At 35.9% G+C, this 20,698-nt stretch overlaps 1 protein-coding gene across 1 annotated transcript; it reads right to left on the reverse strand.

Annotated features, from left to right (window-relative positions):
- Window positions 1–2,091: 2,091 nt before the first annotated feature.
- LOC140603512 (transmembrane protease serine 11B-like protein) lies at window positions 2,092–18,922 on the reverse strand. Its single transcript, XM_072773907.1, has 10 exons — window positions 18,741–18,922; window positions 12,485–12,600; window positions 9,999–10,117; window positions 9,833–9,900; window positions 7,212–7,372; window positions 6,473–6,511; window positions 5,594–5,768; window positions 4,363–4,622; window positions 3,745–3,887; window positions 2,092–2,937 (listed from the first exon to the last, which is right to left on the reverse strand). Exons 1-10 carry the CDS (start codon window positions 18,746–18,748, stop codon window positions 2,776–2,778), a joined length of 1,251 nt encoding a protein of 416 aa, XP_072630008.1. The 5' UTR covers window positions 18,749–18,922; the 3' UTR covers window positions 2,092–2,775.
- Window positions 18,923–20,698: the final 1,776 nt, after the last annotated feature.

Consider the following 20,698-nt stretch of genomic DNA (forward strand, 5'->3'; position numbering starts at 1 on the left):
TTTAACTTTATCTAAGAATTCCCTGGATAAAACATTAAGAATTATAAACTATAAAATCTTAAGGCTGAGGATGCTTTGTAACATTCTGAATGATGAAATGAGAAGTATACATAAGTATTTTTGCTACATATTGAATTAAAATGGCTCTCCTGAATAAAGGCCTTCAACAATAGTATGACTCACACGCTGAACTCACCACTTTTGTCATGGAACAAGATTTTATTTGAAAAGAACGACTGACAAACTAGTTATTTAGAATCAATATTTGCCAAAAATTATCTTGAAATAAAGGAAACTTGTCCTAATGAAAACAACTGACAGTATTTGTTGCTAATGATAAAATATGAGATTTAGCATGAAGAATAAATGTTGATAAATTTATATGTGCCTGTTGATACTTAGTGACTTTATGATGGGATCAGTTCTGATATTAATGAATATGATTATGTTTATACTGATTAATAAGAAGCATCAACGTTTGGAGCATCTACATAACTCAAAATGACCAATAAATACTGTTACAAATGCATGCATGGATAAAAGATTCATTGAAAATGCAAAACATGCTAACTGATTTTAATATAACAGAGCATAAAAAGTTCATTGATCTAGCTAAATTCCACATGGAAGAAATGACCACTTGTTGAGATTTGGTGTATTTTCGTAGGAGAACATTTACAAATATCTGAAAACACTATTAATATCCTTTCCCTTTTTCAACTACATACCTGTGTAATGCTAGATTTTCTCATATACTTCAACAAAACAATAGATTAACTGAAGAAGCAGACATGAGAAACCAGCCATCTTCTAGTAAGCCAGGTATTAAAGATAATGCCATATTTCTCATTTTTTTCTATTGGAAAATAGAACTATTTTTTAATAAAAATTCTATGCTTTATGTTAAAATGCAATGAGTTTAATACTGTTATTTTTAGTGGATTAAATATTTTAAATAGTTTTCAGTTTAATTCTTAGTGTGATAGGAGCACCTGGGTGGCTCAGTCAGTTCAGTGTCTGCCTTTGGCTCAGGTCATGATCCAGGGAGGAATCAAGAGTCTCCTTGCTCAGGGGGAAGCCTGCTTCTCCCTCTCCCTTGCCCCTCCCCCTGCTAATGCTCTCTCTTGCTCACTCTCTCTCTCAAATAAATAAAATCTTTTTAAAAATTCTGAGTATGATAAATATCAATAGATACAGGCTGTATATAAACAAAGATTCTTTGAGGTTCTCAGTAATTTTGAAGAATGTAAAGGGATCCTAAGAGATCAAAGTTTGAGAACCACTAATATAACTGGGGATCCAGGATATGGACTTGGCAAAGCTAACAAGCATAGGAAACTAGCTACATTCCTCTATGATTTTTAAAAACCCCACAAAACTATCCATCTGTTTTAAATAGCATATGAGTAGACATGATGCACTTGGCAGTACTTGATTTTTTAAAATAGTCAATAACATTTTATATATAAAACAGCTGCCTTGGCATTACCACTCCTCATCCAGAAGACAAGTCATCACCTAACCAAACTTCTCAAGCTGGTAGGCTTAAACCCTGGCTGGGTTGGCCTCATCCTCAGGCAATGACTCGGAGCTTCTTGCATCTAGTTATGGGGTACTCACCCTCTGCATCCTCACTGGCCTGCCTGAGCTTCTCCCTTAGCCTTTTAGGGATGCCTGAGTGGCTCAGCAATTGAGCATCTGCCTTTGGCCCAAGGCATGATTGGAGTCCCAGGACTGAGTCTCACATCAGGCTCCCTGCATGGAGCCTGCTTCTCTTTCTGCCTGTGTCTCTGCCTCTGTGTGTGTGTGTGTGTGTGTGTGTGTGTGTGTGTGTGTGATGAATAAATAAATAAAATCTTTGAAAAAAAGAAAAGAAGATAGCTTTTAAACTACCTTATAACCTTCTCTCAACCCATGGACCAAGTGGAAACAAGAACAGAAAAAAAGAAAAAGCCACCTGAAAAAGACCATTAAGAAAAATAAAATAAAATAAAATAAAAATAAAACAAGAAAACCACCAAAAAAAAGAAAGAAATTTGTCATTAAACAAAGACAGTCTGCTTTCAAATTTGTTTTAATTAAAACACATTATACATTTTCCAGGTTCATAGCTACTTCTATATACACGTGTTATAAATGAAGAATTTCCAGAAACCCTGTATCAACACTGAAGAATTAGTGTACCTGGTCTCTGTAGGTCTAAAATGTGTTTTGCTGAGTTTTGCTGATGGCGAAATTGTTTCACAGTGATTTCAAGAGTTGAAGACCCTCGTACAAACAAGAGACTCTAATTCGGTGCCTCAGTTCTGGCCAGAATCAGTTTACTACCATACCCTTTCCTCAAATGCTATGACATGAAGGCAGAGAGAGCACCTTCCAACCCAACCCTCAGAAAGTGTTAGTTTCAGTCTCTCCTAGCGCTGCCAGATAACTTACAATGGAAAAGGATATATTTTCATAATTCCAGAAAGTCTGAGCGACTAAAACCAAGAGCTTTATGCTATGGCAACACAGCCATGATGTGGGTTCATGCAATAGAGAAATAGTAATAGTCCTTTTTGATAGGAGCACTTTCTTTGTTTAGGCCTTCTTGACTAAATATGAGATTTGTTGTTTTGCAAGTTTGCTTAAAATTAAAGTTCATAAATATTCCCTTGGGGCCACAGTTCTTTCAAAACAGCCATTATACACACTGATTTAAAATGCATACTAAATAAGGTTGAGAGTAACCTCAGGCAAAAACGACTTCAGATAGTTGCTAAAGATGCTTTTCTCTTAGATACCAGTCTTGGAGGCAATCCAGTTGCGGTAAGCAGTCACTCGCATATAGACACCTGGCTTATTGACTTCACCACATTTTTCTCCCCAGCTCACTATTCCAACAAGGTACCAAATATTTCGAGAATTGGGATGAACTAGTGGTCCTCCGGAGTCACCCTAAATAAAACAAAGAATATTGATCATTATGAGAATTAACTTCCAGACACTTTACTAAGTAATAAGCCCAGATAAAGTTTTTGATTCATGCTTCAATCAGACTCTAGGAAAAATGTATGGTGTAAATCCCTGCATCACCCTTCACCTCATCTTTGGCTGGAATATATTCTCTGGAACTCTTTGGTGTTGACCTGAATCTTGAACACATGAACTGATAAGTTATAAGGTCTAGTTCTATGAGAAAGCTTTTGGGGGACAAATATTATAGATGTATTTGGAGAACAAGGCTTCATATCTAAGAAAAGTAGTCAGGACCCCAACCACGAGAAGTCCAAGAAGGTAAGAGAAATGGGCTGAGATTAGTTGAAAGTTTCCTGAGATTAGTCCTTTACTGAAATATGGTTAAGATTATGGACTGTGATGCTAGACTACCTTGGTTTGTATTCCAGCTCTTCCACTTACTAGCTATGTGTTCTTGTGCAAATCACTTTACCTTTCTCTGACTCAGTTTTCTTATCTATAAAATGATAATGATAGTATCTCTATCACAAGGTTGTGACGAGGATTAAATAAATTGTTTATAAAAGACTTTAGTCAGTGCTTGGCCAACTTATTTGTTAAACACTTATAAACATATGTTGCATGTAGTGGGGAATTACTTTAGCACCAAAGTTGGAAAGAGTTTAACAGAATTGCCAAAGTGCAAATTAACTGAGGCGTAGAATTGTCTCCATATGGAGGATTTTCCTAAAATAACAGCAGTTATTTATACACCGTGTGGCCAATGTGACTAGTGTCCAGACTTACCTGGCAGGCATCTTTATTTCCTTCCAAGTACCCAGCACATAACATTGTGTCTGATACTAAACCATCATATCCTTCCCTAGCATTACAAGTGTTTGTGTCAATAATCTTCACAGGTGCCTTCTGAAGTACCTCTGGGTATTTACCTAAAGGAAGTAAACATTACCAGTCAAAGAGCTGCTCTGAAACAGAACAGGATGGAAAACTTGTTCTTTCCTCTGTGCATAAAACCTATATCTGACTCTTGCTCATTCTTAATATTAGAAAGTCCACTCAGTTTCCTCACCCCAATCAATAAAGCAGAAATTTTCAAAGAATAATTTGAAATCTTTTCAATGCTGCCTTTCTATGTCTTTACCTCTCTTCTTATATCTTTGACCCAGAACTTTCTCAATTAGTTTCTCCATGTTGGGGAGTTCTTACAACCAACTGGTCTCCACAGAATGCTCCAAACTAAGGCAATTTGCAAAGCCATAACTCCATATGCATGATTTCCCGAGACATTTCCTGGAAGAACTAGGCATCCTTAAGTAAAGGATGCCTTTGACTTTGTACCTTGGTCACTATTTTTTCTTGCTGCTTTTGTACTCAAACACTATGTTAAGCCTTCACTGAACTTACCATTATATGAAAATGCTCCCCATCCTGTAACAACAACTCCTTCACCTGGTGGAAAAACCTGTGTAGCTTCAGGAAGACAAACTCGATGTACATCATTCTGAAATAAGACTTTCTCACTGAGCTGAATAACCGCAATATCATCATGATGTTCACCCTGGATGTAGTCCTCATGAACAATAATTTGTTGAACATAACGTTGCATGTAAGGGGGATTTACTCTGGTGCCAAAGCTGACGGTATAGTTTTTTGGATTTTTTGTCCTAAAGAAACAAAAATTATGTATTTTGTATTTATTTCAAAATAATAGAAATACGGCCTGCATAAAATGTACTCTTTTCATGACAATATTCCCTTGCTCTATTGCTCATTAGTAGTGACAGTCTGACTTTTTAAATTCATTTTTAAAAAATCTTGTTTGGGATCCCTGGGTGGCGCAGTGGTTTAGCGCCTGCCTTTGGCCCAGGGCACGATCCTGGAGACCCGAGATCGAATCCCACATCGGGCTCCCGGTGCATGGAGCCTGCTTCTCCCTCTGCCTGTGTCTCTGCCTCTCTCTCTCTCTCTCTCTCTCTCTCTGACTATCATAAATAAATAAAAATTTAAAAAATAAAAAATAAAAAATAAAAAAATCTTGTTTGAGTCTCTATACCATATACTATGTAAAGCAAAGGGAATATAGAAATTTAAATTAATAGTCATGACTTCAAGTCTAATGAAAGGCATAAACACAGCTATAATTTGCTTAAGTACTTTGTTTATAATTAGCAGGGCAACAAAACAGGGTAACTTAAATCTGCATGCTTTAGGGAACAGAGATTTCTTAGGGAAAGTAGCATTTTGGGTAAGACTATAGAGCTGAGTCATAGTTGCCTGAAAGATAAAGAGAAGTGGCCAGGCATGTGCAGAGAAGGAGGGAGGTATGAAACAGGATGATGTGTTTTAGCAACTATGAGTAGTTAGGGATGTCTGGAGTATGAAGTGACGAGAGATAAGAATCATGTAAAAAAATGTAGTATCAAAAAAAAAAATGTAGTATCAAGAATGAATGACTCTTTGAATCCTTACAGGTAATGCAGGAATATCTTAGAATGGCTTCCTATATAATTTATCTTCCAAACGAGAACACTTGAGACAAGAGTGCTACTGATAGTTAAGCTGGGATAACAGGTGAAGACTGGAGCTATTCCAGGGTCTTTTGTCTCCCTGGTCTTGGGCAACATGGTAAACTTACTTTTGAAAGCAGTGTGCTGCAGTCACCAGGTATCTTTCACTGATTAAAGATGCCCCGCAGTGGTGTTGGCCATTTTTTTTGAGAGTTGCTTGCCACGGCCATTCTCCTTTCTGAGCGTTGGAACCTCCCTTGATTCTATCATATGTTGCTGACATCCTTGCTCGTATCCCACAGCCTGTCAGAGTCCGTTTTGTTCCATTGAGAGAAGGAAGATAATGTTTATTTGATTATAAAGCAGAGAGTGAGCTGAGTTATTCTAGTATGGTTCTATCTGACAATATCTTGCACTGAAGAGGACAGGATGTAATCTGCATAGGAATCACTAGCAGCCCCTGGATCATCTCCATACCCAGCATAGTATCTCCAAGGTACTTCAGCACTTGGAGATTATGACAGCTGTGGGAGGCACATAAAGTCATGGGTAAGTCCACAGTCTCTGAAACCCTAATTTGAGTTCTGACCACACCATTCACAAACTGGATGAACTTGGGCAGATTATTTCACTTCTTAGTGCTTTAGTTTCTCCAGGTCTCAAATGGGATGATAATAATATCTACCTTTAGGATTGTTGTGAAGATTAAATGAGTTGTATGTAAAGAACTTAATTAGAAGTATGCCTAGCTAACAGTAATAAATCCTATATGTCTTAGACCATATCGCACATTTTTTTTTTAGATTTTATTTATTTATTCATGAGAGACACACAGAGAGAGGCAGAGACATAAGCAGAGGCAGAAGCAGGCTCCTCACAGGGAGCCTGATGTGGGACTCCATCCCAGAACTCCGGGATCACGCCCTGGGCCAAAGGCACACGCTCAACCGCAGGGCCACCCAGGCATCCCCATCTCGCGCATTTAAATAAGAAGTTTCTGGACTTACGGTTGTTGATAATCTTTTCAGCATCAACCTTACTGATTTCTGAAATAGAACAAAAAGCTCATGGTAAATATAATACCTAGCATTAATCCATTGACTGTGGGGCCAATGTGGTAAGATGCTAGGTTCAACACTGTAGAACAGTCCAGAAACAATTTTGACTATCAGGATAAAATGTCAGTAGAAAGGACAGAATATCAGATTATTTGAATTGTTCTTTTACTAGATGTGAATGTCTGATACGAAAATACCACCATCATAGTTCCACATGAGAGACCTTTTTTTATTCAGTTGAAACTGTATTCTTTATTATCTAAGATGGAAAATTGCCAGTATCTTTTCTTAGAAGAGGAAGAGCCACAAGTAAACCTGATTCCTGTCAGTAAACAAAAATAACTTTTAAAAAGTGACTTATCTCATAAAGGCAAATTGTATGCTATTTTTGAAAATTATAGGAGATTATGAAAAATATTTAAGACACACCATTACTTATAGGGACTGTTCAAAATTTTACTACTTGTTTTATAATGAGAAGCAGTTTTTCCCCCAGAACTGCTTTCAGATATGGCATTATTATGACTTGATTATTCTGTTCTCAATAACATAAATTACTGCTCTGATATAAAATAATGACATATTCATTCAAAAAACTGAGTATCAGCTTTGCACATGGTACTTGTAATTTATGTTAGAAATAAAAAAAATGAGAGTATCACTGCTCCTATTCAATACATAAGCTTACCCATGAGCCTAAGAGAATTAGGATCTGTAGTCAAAGAGCCTGCATGGTTCCTCAGCATCTGGCGTAAGACGCTTTCAATTCTTCTTCTTGTATTTTCCTTCATTGATCTGGGAGCCTTGAATACCAACCATATATGTGCGGTGACACTGCTGTTATGAGGACTGGAAACAAGATAAATATGTTTCAACAAGATAAACATATTTCATATGTTACCAAAAAATAACGTTTCCTTCCTCATTCTCTGGTCTTTCAAATTTTTACTTATTCTGCCTTTTTATGGGTTTGTGCAGTACCTTCACTTTTAAGTAATCACAGGATCATCCATCTGCCTACATTTATTTGGTGGCAGTATGCATGCAGCTATGATATTCATCTTAGAGGACAAGTAGTTCTACAAATCTGAAAAATAGGAAAGGCCTGAAGCACAGGGTAGAAGTACCATGTAAAAGGGATTGAACCCTGAGTTGGGCTCTGTGCTTAGTGCAGAGTCTGCTTGGGATTCTCTCTTCCTCTGCCCCTCCCACTCGTGCTCTCAATCTGTCTCTAAAATAAATAAATTAATCTTCTTTTAAAAAAGAAGTACCAAAAAAAAAAAAGTACCACATAAGAACTGGGCTCACTTATTCATGTATTCATCAATCATTTATTGAGCAACTGCTATAGACAAATAGCTGGAATAGGTGCTACTAGTGATGCAAGGGTAACTAACAAATAGTTCCTATCCTCCAGGAATTTCCAGATTTCTAGGAAATATGACATGTATACAAAATACTACAATAAATTAGGAAGAAACAATGATACTTATTTTATCTTATCTGCAAATAGAAGAAGGATAGTCATTTTTTACTCAAAGAATCAGAGAAATTTTCATGGAAGAGATTACATACACATTGGACCTTAAAACATTGTTATTATTACTTCATTATCAAGCAGCAAATTTCATCGGACAGAGAAAAAGAGGAGTGCTATTCCAGAAGAACAGGATAGCAACAATTAATTAGCATTTACTGAACATCTGCTGTGTTCTAGGTACTTATTTTCACATTTATTATCACACTTAACCTCCATCACAGCCCTGTAGCATAGATGTCATTATCTGCATTTTATGGACAGAGGAAAATGGAGGCTCTGAGAGGTTACCTAATATGTGCAAGGGTATATAGCTACTAAACTCAGAACAGATTCAGTACAACTGACTCTATAACACAGGCTTTTTACATTGTACTGTCTTCCTATACCCAGTCACAGAGACAACAGTGTCCAGGAGATTGGGCTCAGATGGAGGAAGACTTTCAATGCTAGCCAAAGGGTAGCAGTAGAGAGAAGTTGTTGAATAAAACCATGCTTGAGGAAGATGAATCTGACTTTGGTCTTCAGGAAAGATTGATTTGGACATAAAGATGTGAGAAACCTAAGAGGCTAACTAATGAACATGTAGGGCTTGTCAAGCAGCTTTGAGGCTAACATCTGAAGTGGCATTATTATGCTTTGGCTCTCCATGACAGATAACTAACCTTTTAGTCATATAAATTGGTAATCAGCTCTAGGAAAAACTCAGATCACACAAGTTTGATTACCATAGAACGGTATACCAAAATGAAAATCTCTATCCTAAAACCTCTCCATCACGTTTGGGCCCACACTGCCTATGGATACCTAAATTTCCATTTATGGGAGAACAAAGCAGAAACTTTCCAGTGGTTGCAATTATCTCCGAAAGATACCTGGGCCCTTCAATTTTAGCCTCCAATCTCTTTCCAATACTAAAATCAACACTCAAGGTTAATACTAGTTAAGATCTTGACATGTTCTGCAATTTCAAGAGTCTCACGAACTCCAGGAGCAAGGGGAAAAGGGCTAGGCATAGTCTGGTGGCATTGATGAAGGTAAAAGCAATTCATTGGAAATGTGTTTATATACACATCTTCTTTGGTCCTGAGTACAGGTTTATGAGAGGGGCAGTGAGGGTGCTATTTTCAGTATTTTCCAGATAGGTGAGCAGACTCAAAGTCATATAATGATTCACCCAAGGCTCTCGGGCTACCAAGTGGCAAAAGGTGAGCTCAGGTTGATTAATTCCTGTTCTAAGCCTCCCTCTGCTATTCCATGCTATGTTAAACCCACATGCAGAGGACACGTTGCCTATTTTACTCCTTGTTATGGACTAAAAGGACCTCCTTGTCATCACAGCTTGGTGTAGATATGCTCCTTTCTACCTTGTAAGAACTCTGGGTAGTTCCACAGGTGTTTAGCTGACTTGCAAGCAGAGAGATATGAGAAAACAGGGTCTGTATTTATACTACTGCTAAATAAAAAATGTTAGACTATCAAACATTGGTCAAAGGGATCATCTGCTATCTGCTGGATATAAAGTCTTAAGAAACCTGAGTGATGAGGCATTTAATGAATAATAAATTCTCAATAGATCTAATGAATAAGCTGGATAGCCCAATCTTTGCTTGGTTTTATATTGAACAATTATTCTGACATTTAGCTTAGAATAATTCTGTTTGTTAGTAACTTATTGGCTTTTTGACTCTCAAAATTATTTTTACAGAGGTACTAGAAATATGTATGTATGTACAGACTGATCTCTTTTCTAACTATCATTAGTTACTTACATCAGCATGATGACTTGAGAATTAATATATTGTCTGTAAATGCTAGAACTTTGAAATGCATCAACCATCTGTTAAAGAGAACATAGAATCAAATATCAAATTCCAATAATATATTTATATTTCCGTGAACTAACAATGAAATAAATATAGGAAAATCCTAATTTACCTTAGTCTCAAGAATTTTGCTAAGATAGTTATTTTCCAGTGATGTCTCTTTTTGATAATTTCTGTTATATGGGATATCCAACACTTTAAAGCTACCTTGGTAATAGTAGGTCGTGTTTTCTGTGAGATAAAAACATGATCCGAGAGTTATTTAAATGAAATGGATTTCAAATGCAAATATAGATTACACAGTAATATCAACTAGTAAATATTGTGCTCATATTTGACATTGATAAAGTCTGTACGTCTTTCTGGCACAGTTGATTAGAAGTCCTCGGTGTTGTGAAAAGTGTTTATCAGGCCCATAATGCAGCAGATATAGATATATACAAAGGTAAGAAAGAAGAGTAATATCTTGATTGAGACAGGACTGTACACTATAATTGAGATTTCTGCCACATAACCACCAGCCTATGAGTAAAGATTTTTACCATTTATTATATACCATGGGAAGATACTTTATAAAAAAACATATGAAGTATACCCTTTTTTTTTTTCAGGAGAAATGTGGTCTCGGATATTCAGTAACTTAGCTGATATCATACAGCTACTGTGAGCCAAGGATCAAAATTTGATTTGACTACAAAGTACACACCTAATCCATTATACTTCCTTCCCAAATTTTCATAGATACTAAGCCATTTGATATATGATACATCTTACCTCTAAGATGTGATAGATATAAAGTTGTTATACAGCCCATAACATATAGAAAGAACCAAATAAGTATTAATACTATTTTGCATTACCTTTGAAGACTATGTGATGGAAGAGACAGGCTCAATATGAATGAAATCATTACATGAGGTAATAATATGATGTAATTGAATGATAATGGTAATTGTTTACAGGTTCTATATGAATGTAGAGAAGGAAAGCACCATAATTAAAATACAATATGACTTACTATTTTAAATGTGGTGAAAATATTTTACAGTGAGAAAGGTGATAGAAAAAGAAATCAGAAACTTCTAAAGAAAATGCTGGAAATGGATTATTTATGAATAATAATTTGTAAACTAACATTGTTCATTGTAGTTAGTCTGTCTGGGGTCATGGATCTTTAACTGTAGAAATCAAACTTTGCAATGGTAGGTCTTACCATAAGTAATAAAAAATATATATATCTTGAAACTATTCAACTTTCTTTTTTATAATTCAGTGTTCACAGTTCATCCTTCAGTTCTTTATTTAGATTCTTAAGTGTTTCTACCTATTATGATAATCAGGCTGCCATGAATATTCCTCAATGTATGAATTGACAAGATACAAACTTTTTATTATAACTGCATGGTGCACTTTTCCAAGAGCCAATGGAAAACTAAATATTTTATGTCTAAGACATTTAAGACTAAGAAAGCACACACTAGAACAAGGAATTGAATATTAATTTAATTCTGTACAGTACTCCTAATGGGTCACAGAGATGGCTCATTATGCTGAGGTCACTGTGAAATCAGTCACTGAGCTCTGTTGGCACCTGGTGAAATGAAAACAACCCTTTAGGGATGGGATATTCATAAGGCACACCTGCACCTTATAATTAACATTCCCATTTCTCTAGGTAGTTCAAATGACAATATGAATTGAGAAAGATGGATAAGGGGCAGAAAGAAAGAAATTGTTTTATAACTTTTCCATGACTTGATTACTTGGAACTTATTTCTGTAAAGAAAACTTACAGCTTACACACAACACACACACACATGCGTGTGCGTGCACACACACACACACTTTTGTTTTTGTACAGTGTTCTGGAGTGCAATGACAGAGTTTAAGCATAAATTATGGGAACACTTTTATTTAAATTTGACAGAGTAAAAGCACTTCCTTTACATTCTCCTTCCTCTAAGATTATAAAAAAACCAAAAGACAAGGGTAAGGGGCTCATTTCCAAGGAAACAAAAGAAAACCGCAACTCCAGACTGAAAACTATGAAGGAAATATTCTCCAAAATGTGAACTACACACTAGAGTGAGAAATGATATAGAGATAGATACATCTCTTCCCAAGATGAGTTGAATGTAGGTCTTTCCAAAAGTTTTCAATGATTCTATGATTAGAATAATGAGACTTCAGGTCTGGGAGAGAGACATGTTTCCATAGAATCCTATTTTGACCCTACAGAATGACAGTAGTGAAAATAAAAGTGAACCATAGTAATGTGCCTTTTTTTGGTGTGTGTTCTATCTCCCAGCTGAAGCAACCTGCTAGAGGTGAATTGGGATAAACAAGGGAGAGAAGTCAGGATTACTACATCATAATTCAGAGAGTCCATAAATTAAGGTGCTTTCTTCAAGACTACTCCAGCGTCTTGTGTTAAAAACTGAAGATAAGTGTTCCGTAGGTGTTGGGTCTTGGGTCACTGAAGGCCATTTTAAAGGAAGATAGGTAATTTATTGTTTGCAATTATCTCTATGTCTTTGGTAGAAATGGAAATAAAGTTTACAACAAACTGAAATAAATAAAAATATATTCTTTACCAACCTACTGCCAGAAAATGAACCAGGAGACCAATAGTTATTCCCAGGATTGCCAATACTCCAAACACAATGAGGGCAATCATCCATAGCGGCAAAGATGGACGGGAAGCTATGACTGGTCTGCAAATAAAAGATATGAATATAAAAGGTATATCAGAAAAAATCACAGTCGTTCCATATCTTTACTTTTTTCTTCTTGCTCACCCCCAGAAGTTCAATTTAAGCATCGTAATAGCAGAAGTATGAGGAAAAGAAAGGAAAGGAAGAAAGAAAAGAAAGGAGGGAAGAAAGATGGGGAGGAAAAGAAAAAAAGGAAAGAAGTTTAAAATAGAACCTCTCTGGATCTGTGCTATGAAATTATTTTTCAGGAGTATAATGGTGCCTTGTTCCCTCCCACCAGTGACAGAGTTAGTATCAATAAGTGAAGCCCTTGCCAGGATGGAGAGGAAGAAGGGAGGAAAACAGAAATGTCTTAGGAGTTCTTTATACCAAAGCCTATCATCATTCTTGAAATCTGATCTTGATTCCATTTTATTTATTACGTCCTATTATATACATAGAACACATACAAATATGAAGTGTTATGTTGAGTAAGAGCAGTGTCCCTCTTTCTTACTAGCTTATTTATGGTTATAGTTCACAGAGATCTTGTGTAAAGTAGCATGCTATGATCAACCTAGAGTAAGTTAGGTATTTTCACCGTGTTTCATTTGGATAACAAATAGGTATTGCCTAAATTGAAATAGCGATTTGGGTAACTTTCCAGATAAAGAGGCATGAGAAGACAATCTAGTAAGATGGAACAACAGGCAGTGCTCAAAGAATGGCCAGCAATTCAACTTCCTTGCCGCAGACTATGTCATGGTTTGGCCAAAGATGAAGCTGGACAGTATAATGAGTAATTTTAAGTGTCATCTTTAGCTAGGTTATAGTGCCAAGTTGTTTGATCAAACATGAGTCTACATGTTTCTGTGAAAGTAATCTTGTAACTGTAATAAACATTTATAATCAGTTGACTTTAAGATTACCCTCTATAAGTAAGTGGGCTTCATCCAATCGGTTGAAGGCCTTAAGAGGTAAAACTGAGCTTTTCATGAGAAGAAAAAAATTCTGCCTTCAGAGTAGAAATCCTGCCTGATGGGATGAGCACTGGGTGTCATGCTAAATGTTGGCAAATTGAACAATAAAATTTTTTTTTTTTAAAAAAGAGCTCTCTCTTTTAAAAAAAATCCTGCCTGAGTTTCCAGTCTTACCCAATGTTACAATTGTGTGAAGAAATTCCTTAAAATAAAATATCTCTATCTTAGATATATAGATTCTATGGTTATATATCTATTTATATGCCTCTCTATCTATCTATTGATAAAGAAAAAGAGAAAGAGAGGAGAAGGAGGAAATAGAGAAAGAGATATCCTATTGTTTCTGTTTCTCTGGAAAATCCTCATACAGAGGCAACAACAAGGATTTTGTTGCCACACAAAGATGTTTAGATTTTGTCTTAAATATTGGGGCTCCTCCAAGTGTGATTAGAAGACAGCCTTGATCAAAATCACCTGAGAGTGCTTATTGCATATGCAGATTACAAGACACTACCTCAGATCTAATGAATTCAAATTCTGAAAAAGTCTGAGAATTTGCAGTTTAACACTCTTATTAATGAAGATACTTACTAAACTATATGCTATCTTCATGGCAAAATTGGAAAACTTTAATCTAGCCAGGCCTATAATCAAGGTTTTCAGATTAGAAGTGGCTTTGGAGGGGAGTGTGTATGAGGTATTGGATCTCAGATAAAAATAAAATTGGGTTGATGCTTTCAGAAGAACAAGTTAGTGTGTGTGTGTGTGTGTGTGTGTGTGTGTGTGTTAATACATCCTCTGTTGATTTTTTTTCCACTCTCTTTGAAAGCTCTTTCATACTTCTTTTTCCCCTCAAACCTCTAGCACCATTTGCCCCATCCTCAATCTTAGCTGATAACCTTACTTCCTGGTCCAACTGAGAAAATTAAAAGCATCAGAAGAGAATATTTACAACTCCATCACCACATTTGTGAACTTCTCTTCATCTATACCCCACACTCTGCTTTTTCTTCTTGTTACTGTGCCCCTGTTCTAAGGCAATCCCTATATCATCTCGTCTCATTCTTCAACCTGTTTCTAATCTATGTTGCAGCCAGTTCAAACTGCTCAGAATTCCATGAACAACCAAACTCGTTTCCACCTCCATGTCCTTGCACACTCTGATTCTTCTGCCTAAAATGTCCACCCTCAGGTCCACCCAGTGAGCTCCCAGTCAACTTCATCACTCAGCTCTCTCATCTCCTCTTTGTTGAGGTCTTCCATGGATCACCCTAACATGGATTGACATTGAGAGTATTTTTTATTTTTTATTTTTACATGGCAGTTTTTTCACCTCTAGTCAAGACCATTTTATGGTCTGGTCCATGTCATTAATTATTGTTGAAGTTGTTATTGTTTTATGACCAGATCATATTGTGGGGTCTCACCCATTATAGATTATATTGGTTGAAGTACTGAGTAAATGAAGCCAAGAGATAGTGAGGACAATGAGATTATGAAGGATAAATAGATCAGAGGGATACAAATTATGCAAAGCCTTCAGTGCTAATCAAAAGAGTTTTTACTTTATCTGTGGAAATGACTAAGATGAGGACGTGCAGTGCTTAGGATGATGAATCTGCAATCTGCACGATGACAGTTTAAAGGAGGAAGAAAAATGAAAGAGGAAGACCAATGAGCAAAGTGGCTAATATAATCAATGGGAATATAGTGATGGCATCCCGGATTGTGGTAGTAAGAAAAGAAACAAAGTGATGAACATTTATAGTAGAGTATTTGTCAGCTTTTGGTAATTAACTATCTTGGTGAAGGATAGGAATATGTCAAAGATGACGTAAGATTTTATCTCGAATAGTAAAAGAGTCAAAGTCTTGGAGAGGTAAGTTTGGAGGGAAATGGTAAATATTTTATATCTAAAATTTAAGAGACATTTAAATTTCCACAACACAAATGGAGATGTCAGTCTAGTAATTAACTGAGGAACCATGGTTGGGGTTAATTTAGGAGTCATCAAAAAACAGGGAACAAACAAAGCTGTGAAACTGGATTACTAAATTTAGTGCTTGTTATATAAAATATAGTATAGAATTGACATTTCTCTTTCTGAGGCAAACATTTCCATCCTAACTACAACTAATTTATCTCAACTTTTTCATGCCTTTTCTGATTTTTTATAGTCTCATTGTTCAACATCACTCAAAAGACTAAATTATCAGCATATGTTTCTTTAAAAAAAAACAACCATTTTACTTATTTATTTAACAGGAGGAGGGGGAGAGAGAGTGCAAGCAGGGGGAGCAGCCAACAGAGGGAGAAGGAGAATCATGCTGCCTGCTGAGCAGGGACTCCCCCAACAAAGGGCTTGATCCCAAGACCTTGGAATCATGACCTGAGCCTTGAGCTGAAGGCAGATGCTTAACTGACTGAGCCACCAGGTGCCCCTGTCAGTATATATTTCTTAACTGTAAAATTCTAACTCTTGTCCACCTTTCAATGATGGGTAAGCACTTACCTCATCTCCCAGGTATTCAGTTCCACCAAAACTACTTTGCCTACCTCTTGGTTCTCTAATCATTGCTCCACACCCTTTCCTTATTTTTCTGTCTCTCATAAATTCTCACGAATTCTTTTCCTATAAGTCTCTTGACTGGGGATTTATTCGTACATTTCTTGATTTGCTTTGTTTTATTTTTAAATCTTTACCTTAGGACAGGACCTCACATAGATTTGGGCAATTTTTCTTTCCTTTAATCTTTACAATTAGTTTTAGGATTGGTATTCTTATAAGTACAGAAATAAATCTAAATCTATTAAAATGTGATAAGATAAGGTATCTAGGAATTCATCCAGACACTATGGCTTAAAAGAGGACTGAAAAAACTTCCTAATTTCCATTTATCTTTCACTGAAAAAATACTGTAGAATTTTATATTTCCATTTCCTATTCTTTTTTTCCATTTTGATTATTGCTTGACAGCAGTCCAGATGCTTCTCTCAGTTGAAGCTACCTTTAACTGATAAACTAAAGATCTTGTACACCGTGACACAAATTAAATATCTGTTTAAAAATGGCCCACAGATTGGAAGATTGGCTCCCCAATCTTCCCACACAGGAAAATCACTCAACAATTTAGCCAACATTTCTGGTACTTTATACTACTATAAATTCTTCTGAAAAACCACATAGGGAGAATTACTGAAAGAAGATACAGAATATCAATTATATCTTGCCTCAAAAAATAAAAACAAAAAACAACAACAAACTCTTGGCCATGAAATCTCAATGCCCCTTTGGCAAGGATCTAAAACACCACTTTCTTCTCAGACTTTTTCCACTCTGTTCTAGAAAACTAACCTTAAGAAAACAATTGAATTTGATGAAATATAGCATTGAAGTTTTTACTTCTACCTCTAGTATACCTTTTCTTCCTCTTGGCCATTCATTATGCAGGCACCCATATGCAACCACAAGATTGACTAAGGTCTCCTCAAAAGCATCTGCAGAAACAACCATGTTTCCAAATCCCTCCAAGCTCCTCTGGGCAGATTAATGCCTCAATCTGTGAAGTTAACCACTACTTTAGGGCTTGAATCTTTTCTAGGTGACTAGGAGTACTTGGAAACAATGGATTAATGCTTTGAAATCTTTCAGGTGAAGACTTTATACAAGTGCTAAAGTGTTGGAGAAAAAGATGCTCTATTAAAACACACACACACACACATATATACACACACACACACACACATATACACACACACACATCCTTCCAGCAAAGTTTTATCTGTCTTATAGGCAAAACAAAAACAAAATAATCATGTTGTTTACTTTCTAGTTATTAAATGTGTATGATCACCCTTGCTTTTACTGGTAGATCAGAGATGTGGCTAATTAGAAAACATCAGGGTTATGAATAATACGACATATCTAATAAAGAATTTGCACAACAGTAAATTATTTAGTTAAAAAAAAAAGTTGTTACCATAGACCATCACAGTGAGTATACTCTTTCTAGTAACATTTTTAATTTTTTTTTAATTTATGATAGTCACAGAGAGAGAGAGAGAGAGGCAGAGACACAGGCAGAGGGAGAAGCAGGCTCCATGCACCGGGAGCTTGACGTGGGATTTGATCCCGGGTCTCCAGAATCGCGCCCTGGGCCAAAGGCAGGCGCCAAACCGCTGGGCCACCCAGGGATCCCTCTAGTAACATTTTTAAATGAATAATGATATTGTACATTATATATGCATGCGTGTGTGCATGTCTTAACTAAAAAACTGACTCAAGATGCAAAATGTTAGAGAAATATTTGCATAAGACATGCATTTATATTTTACAGTTATCTGAACATTAAATATTTTATAATTAGGTTGACTGTATTTTGATGAAAATGTAAACTGAAAGTATTTTTAAGTGGCATTAATAATCACTGTTCACTTAACATAATAATCATCTAGTTAGATACTTTAAAAATAAATAGCATATGTCTATACATGATTCTCTTATAGTTTATGAACATTTTACAGATAAAAATGCATAGTTTATATATGATTCCATAGAAAACACCAATGAAGCAATGGTACTGTGAGATTCAGGACTGTATTTATGAAAGCAGTTTAGAAAGCACAAGATAGAGTGGCTCAGTCAGTTAAGCGGCTGCCTTCAGCTCAGGTCATGATCTCAGAGTCCTGGGAATGAGTCCCACGCTAGACTTAGTGGGGAGTCTACTTCGTCCTCTCCCCTCCTTCTGTGCTCCCTCTCAAATAAATAAATAAAATCTTTTTTTAAAAAAGGAAAGCACAAGATATTAAACAAATACAAAGGAGTCGTCACATCATCATCACCACCAATAGCAATTTAACATCTGATTTATAAGATGCTTCCCCTCTTCTTCCTCCTTTTACTTTATAATAATTACACATTTTTCATTCACAGGATGTTAGGCTGCTTGCCAACCTTCTGAAGCATTCTCCAAAGCATGACATAAAACTACAGATTCCAGACACAAATACATATATGTTACAGGGGTGTCTCCACGCAGAAAATCCAAAATGCTGTAGAAAAGCATTACAAATCCCCCTCTAAACTCAACTATTTTACTGCAACCCGTGGGTGGGAGTCATATTGGAGAAACAGTTAATTGTAACTATGTCAGAATTTTGAGCAAGCGAACACCCACTTACCTATACATAATGTGCTGATATAATAGCTGTTGGTGTTAATAAGATAAAGGAAACTTCTGTACTTCTTTTGTCCAGGTCAGTGGTTCTCAGGTAAATGTGCTAACCACAATGATACCTGGGATTTTAAGGGTTGGGTGCAATAGCAGAAAGCAATTAAAAGGAAACTCGTTTAACAAGTGTTGATGACATCTGTGGATCTGTGGTTTAAAGGAAGAAATGAAAATTCTCTTTGAGTTGGATACTTAGAAAAAGAATAGACATAACTTGGATTGGTTACCTAAGAGGTCCACCCAAGAAATACCACCACAGATTGGTGAATCATTGTTCTGACTCAGATCCCATCCAGCCCTTTCATGGAGCAGGACTCCTCCTCAGTGAAACCACCTCTATCCATCAGAGTAGTCTCTGACAAATGACTTAACTATACATTTTTTTATATGATAATTCTACTACAGCATTACTCATTTGAAACATGCTTGGTCTAAAAATTCTCTCTGGGACTGTATATATACTTTTATAGAAATGGATTTACAGATGGAGATAGGTTTTAGTGTAAGAAATATCAGTTCTCTCTTGGTAATTATTTCTAGAAAATGGAACTAATGAATCTAGTCAAAAGTTGTTTTACTAAATGAATATGGATTAAGTTTTTGGGTGACACCAAATTCTTACAGAAGCAAAAAATCAGGAAGTCATTAAGATATTTTGGATACAAATATCTAGATTCTTGGCACCAACTTTCATATCTTTAATCATTTATTCACTCCATTTATTCATTTAATAAATATTTATTGTAAACTTCCTCAGGTTTACATATTGTTCCTAGTAGAATTACAACAAGGAATATAATAAAGTCCCTGCCTCCATAAAGCTTATACTTTTATGAGAAAAACAGGCAAACACTCAAGAAAATAGTAAATGCAGAATTTAATCCAAGATATGTAATAAAGGAAATGAAGCAGAATAATCGGGTAGAGAGTGGCGTGTGTGTTGGGAGGGCAGAGGGTGACTATCTTTAGGGTGGTCCGGAAAGTCCCCTAGGAGAAGGAGGCTTTGGAACAGAGAACTGAATTATAATGTTAATTAGCATGACTCATCTTCCTAAAACACAAATTCATGACATTTTTCTGTGCTTAAAATCTTCAAAACTTTCAATTGTTTTCAAGATAAAATATAAACTTCTCTGGTTGATATTCAAGACTCTTTAGAGCATCATCTCTTTTTATTTATGTTGTTCCATGGTAGTTTGGTGAAACAAAGGGCGTGTTGTAATCTGTTTGAGCCTCAGCTTTCTTATATGTAAAAATGCAATCTAACAATGTCATGCTTGGAAGGTGGATGTATCAGCTGAGACCATGTTTACCAAGTACTTGACACTGTATTATCTTAATGATGACTTTGTCTAGAGTAGGACTCTAAATAAATAAATAAATAAATAAATAAATAAATAATATATAAAGTATGACTTTAGTTAAGCCATTTCTCACAGTTTCGTTCCTTGAATGGCAAGTGCTTTCCTATATCCATGCTTTTATTCATGCTGTTTAATACTCTCAGGGTTGTCATTTCTACCCATTCAATATTTATTCATGCTTCATGGTCCAACTTAACTGCCGCTTCCTTCATGAAGCTTTCCCTATAAAGCATTATTCTTTTTGATATCTTTTTTCTGGTTGCTATTTATTGTACTTTTATAAATTATAAAATTAGTAATTTTAGATTTAATCATCTGCTATGCTGTATTGATTTATATTTAAGTATGTCCTGTGGATGGTAGGATTTGAAGAATGTGGGGAAATGGGCTCCCATATGTTGACGGTAGGAGTTAGAATCGAGGCAGCAACTTTAGAGGGAGCATCTGTTTAATTCTATACCTAAGTTCCCTGTAACCAACAGTTTCACTTCTAGGTATCCACCTAGATTTCTATCCTGGCATAGGTAATCAAACAGGATTATAT

Source organism: Canis lupus, chromosome 14 (genome assembly GCF_048164855.1).
Source record: "Canis lupus baileyi chromosome 14, mCanLup2.hap1, whole genome shotgun sequence".
Taxonomy (NCBI): Eukaryota; Metazoa; Chordata; class Mammalia; order Carnivora; family Canidae; genus Canis; species Canis lupus.

Coding starts and splice junctions, on each gene's coding strand:
- LOC140603512 (XM_072773907.1), bottom strand. Junction 5,769..6,472: donor TGAAAAGATTATCAACAACC/GTAAGTCCAGAA, acceptor GGACTCTGACAG/GCTGTGGGATACGAGCAAGG. Junction 3,888..4,362: donor GGGAGCATTTTCATATAATG/GTAAGTTCAGTG, acceptor TACTTCCTTTAG/GTAAATACCCAGAGGTACTT.